At 31.6% G+C, this 2805-nt stretch overlaps 1 protein-coding gene across 1 annotated transcript in view; it reads right to left on the bottom strand.

The window, feature by feature from the left end:
- LOC117108941 (xaa-Pro aminopeptidase ApepP-like) overlaps positions 1–2805 on the bottom strand; it is a 20371-nt gene that overhangs the window by 12582 nt on the left and 4984 nt on the right. The window contains exons 2-4 of the mRNA XM_033251128.1: positions 1514–1620; positions 1104–1214; positions 115–178 (exon numbers count right to left, since the gene is read on the bottom strand). Of these exons, the coding sequence (XP_033107019.1) occupies positions 115–178; positions 1104–1214; positions 1514–1620 (282 nt within the window). The remainder of the gene's footprint in view (positions 1–114; positions 179–1103; positions 1215–1513; positions 1621–2805) is intronic.

Genomic DNA, 2805 nt, shown 5'->3' with positions numbered 1-2805 from the left:
TATCATTATTATACTATATAATATATCAGGTATGTGCCTACAAACGAATGTAGGCCTATGTAATTTCGTAAATGATTCATTGAGAGGAATGAGTGTTTAGGAATAAGAACTTACCAGCCGAGCCTGAGAACCCGGTGATGAATTCTCGTCTCTTATCGTGCTCTGCTGTGTACTCACTCTGTAATAAATATAATATAGTGCGATTTAATGTTTATCGGTTTAGTTTCATGAGTTTTGTTCGTGACATATGTCACATTTTACTTTAATTCCCCTGATAACTAACGGACATAATTGACATGAAATCAAACTTCTTAGGCACTTTAATTTGGCACTAGAATATACATAATGATCTCCTCGGGCACTTTAATTTCGCACTAATTATCTCCTCAATTTTTGTGTGGGAAGTGTATGTGCTTAAATACAATTGTTTTCTTCAAAAGATGACTAAACAACCCCAGATTAGCTGTTAGACAGTCCCGAGTAGTCCGTGATACATTACCGATTATTGTTCCATTATTAGACAGATTTTTTTTTTTAGTATTAATTGATCACCATTTGATGAAACGTGCCTTCATTCAAAATGACTTGCTTATAGGTTCTCTTCATAATTAATTATTCTCCTTCATCTGAGTTATGCTTATAAAAATACATTCTGCTTTTAATCATGTGATTGATTTAGTTTCTTACGCCTATATTCAAATCTACATACACGTCATTACGGATGTTTCGCAAGCTTACGGAAACGATAACAAATACATTTACTTCATTTTCTTAGTAAATCCATCCAATACATAATCATACCTGTTATACAACGTTTGCTATCCATGACTTATAAAATGAATCAATGCTCATATTCAGCTCGTATATATTTCGTTAAATAATGTTTTAGCCACGAATAACGATAATGAAGATGACGTGTTCGTATTCGCTTTCCTAAGGTTGCGAAATCCCCCCAATGTACGTACGGTAAACTCGTAAATAATTTTAACCAATCAACGTGTTTCACCTGAATGATTCTAAACGACTATGTTATGATAGGAAAAAGGTTGGCCAGTAAAAACACCCAAGAAAGTTGAAGGAACTTTGCTTCAACGTCAGCTTACCATGTGTGCGTCTCCTGACGGTATGATGTAGGCTCGCACCCTGTTCACCTCCATTTGTTTCCGTAAATCAGCCAAACGTAGTGATGTTTGTATTGTTGTAGGTGTCAACCGCTGACAACGAAAATAGTAGAAAATAAAGTTCAAATACGTTTGTGTTGGCACGTACAAAAATAATGAATGTAATTACAATATCAATACATAAATGTAAAAATATATAGGCCTACAGATAAAATATAGTAAAGATGGGCAAAGTTAATTAAAACGAAGCACAAGAATGAGTTGATATACACACTAAAATTTGTTGATAGTATTATTTTTTGTGACTTGCATTAAATTTATCTCGTGTCATGCCGTTTCTTATTTAGTATTGTATGTTATGCATTTTTGTATACGGAATAAGTCGTACTTACAGGATTTGGGCCTGAGCAATCCCGTTGATCAAGTGGAATAACTGAGGAACCATGGTGTGTTCCTTGCGCCACTACAACTGTAATGGTCGAGTCTAAGATCGCAATTCCTGTAAAAATAATGTTTTAGTTTTCTCGTTATTATTTTTGCTTGTATTGCATTATAATTCATATTATTGTTCATATATTATTCATTATTGTTACTAATAATAAATAAATAACTAATAACTAATAAATAATAAATAAATAATAATAATGATAATAATAATGATGATAATAATAATTATGATTTTTTTTATTAATATCATATTAATAATTATAATAATAATAGTAATAATAGTAATAATAATAATAATACCGAACACATATTACATAATCAGATAAGGTACCGGTAATATATAAATTACTTTTGTAGGTCTACTATAGGATAGTTATTGTTATGCTCTTCATCTTATTAATTGAAGACGAATAACAGTATAAAGGAAATTGGAATGCATGCCTATTAAATATTTTGTTTATATGGGAACCCGGAGGACTATATAACATCAAGATACGTTGCCGTACGATGAGACGAACGGTCGTTGTTAAATGCATTTACATTAGTATAGCAAGTTTGGAATTCTGAGACAAAGAATTACAGTTACAGAATGGAAATACTGTACGTAATAAAATGATGGAAGTGAGCCAGTTCTGTGGAATCATTCTATCTCATTTGAATACAATATCAGGATCCTAAATAATAACATTTTAACATAATAACATATATTGTTTTTGTCACCTCCGGTTCCAATTCAAAGTGTAACACTAGATGACAGAGCCAATCAGAAATAAATTGTAAAGCTAAAAATCACGTCCTGGGTCAGACAAAGAGAAAGTAAAATATTGATGTTTATATACTGTATATATATATGGTATAAAAAACACAACATTTATATATCCTCATCTATCCAAATGGATCATTCCATAAAATAATGACTCAGTTTTTGTTGCGTATCTTCACTCCTTCTGCTTCCGTGAATTAGTTACTGTACTTTCCATTTGCAATTTTCCGCGCCGTTCACAGCCGAGAATGCAGGCACAGACTAAATATATCGTTTACATTTCCAAACAATCATAATCGTCAAATTTCCAAGTAGAGCTATTGAATTTTGTTAAAAAAGTTATTATTATTATTATTTATAACTACTAAATAACATTTTACAAACACCTTCTCACGTAAAGCTCAACTTGAGAAATAATAAGCCTAAGACTAGTGCTACAAAAGAGGAGGGAGATTGTGTATGCTTACTCAAAAA

The sequence above is a fragment of the Anneissia japonica genome, unplaced genomic scaffold (assembly GCF_011630105.1).
Source record: "Anneissia japonica isolate Jap-2015-1 unplaced genomic scaffold, ASM1163010v1 scaffold987_len1640505_cov201, whole genome shotgun sequence".
NCBI classification, from domain to species: domain Eukaryota; kingdom Metazoa; phylum Echinodermata; class Crinoidea; order Comatulida; family Comatulidae; genus Anneissia; species Anneissia japonica.
Note: the sequence above shows the minus strand (reverse complement) of the source record. Positions and strands in the feature narration are given on the sequence as shown.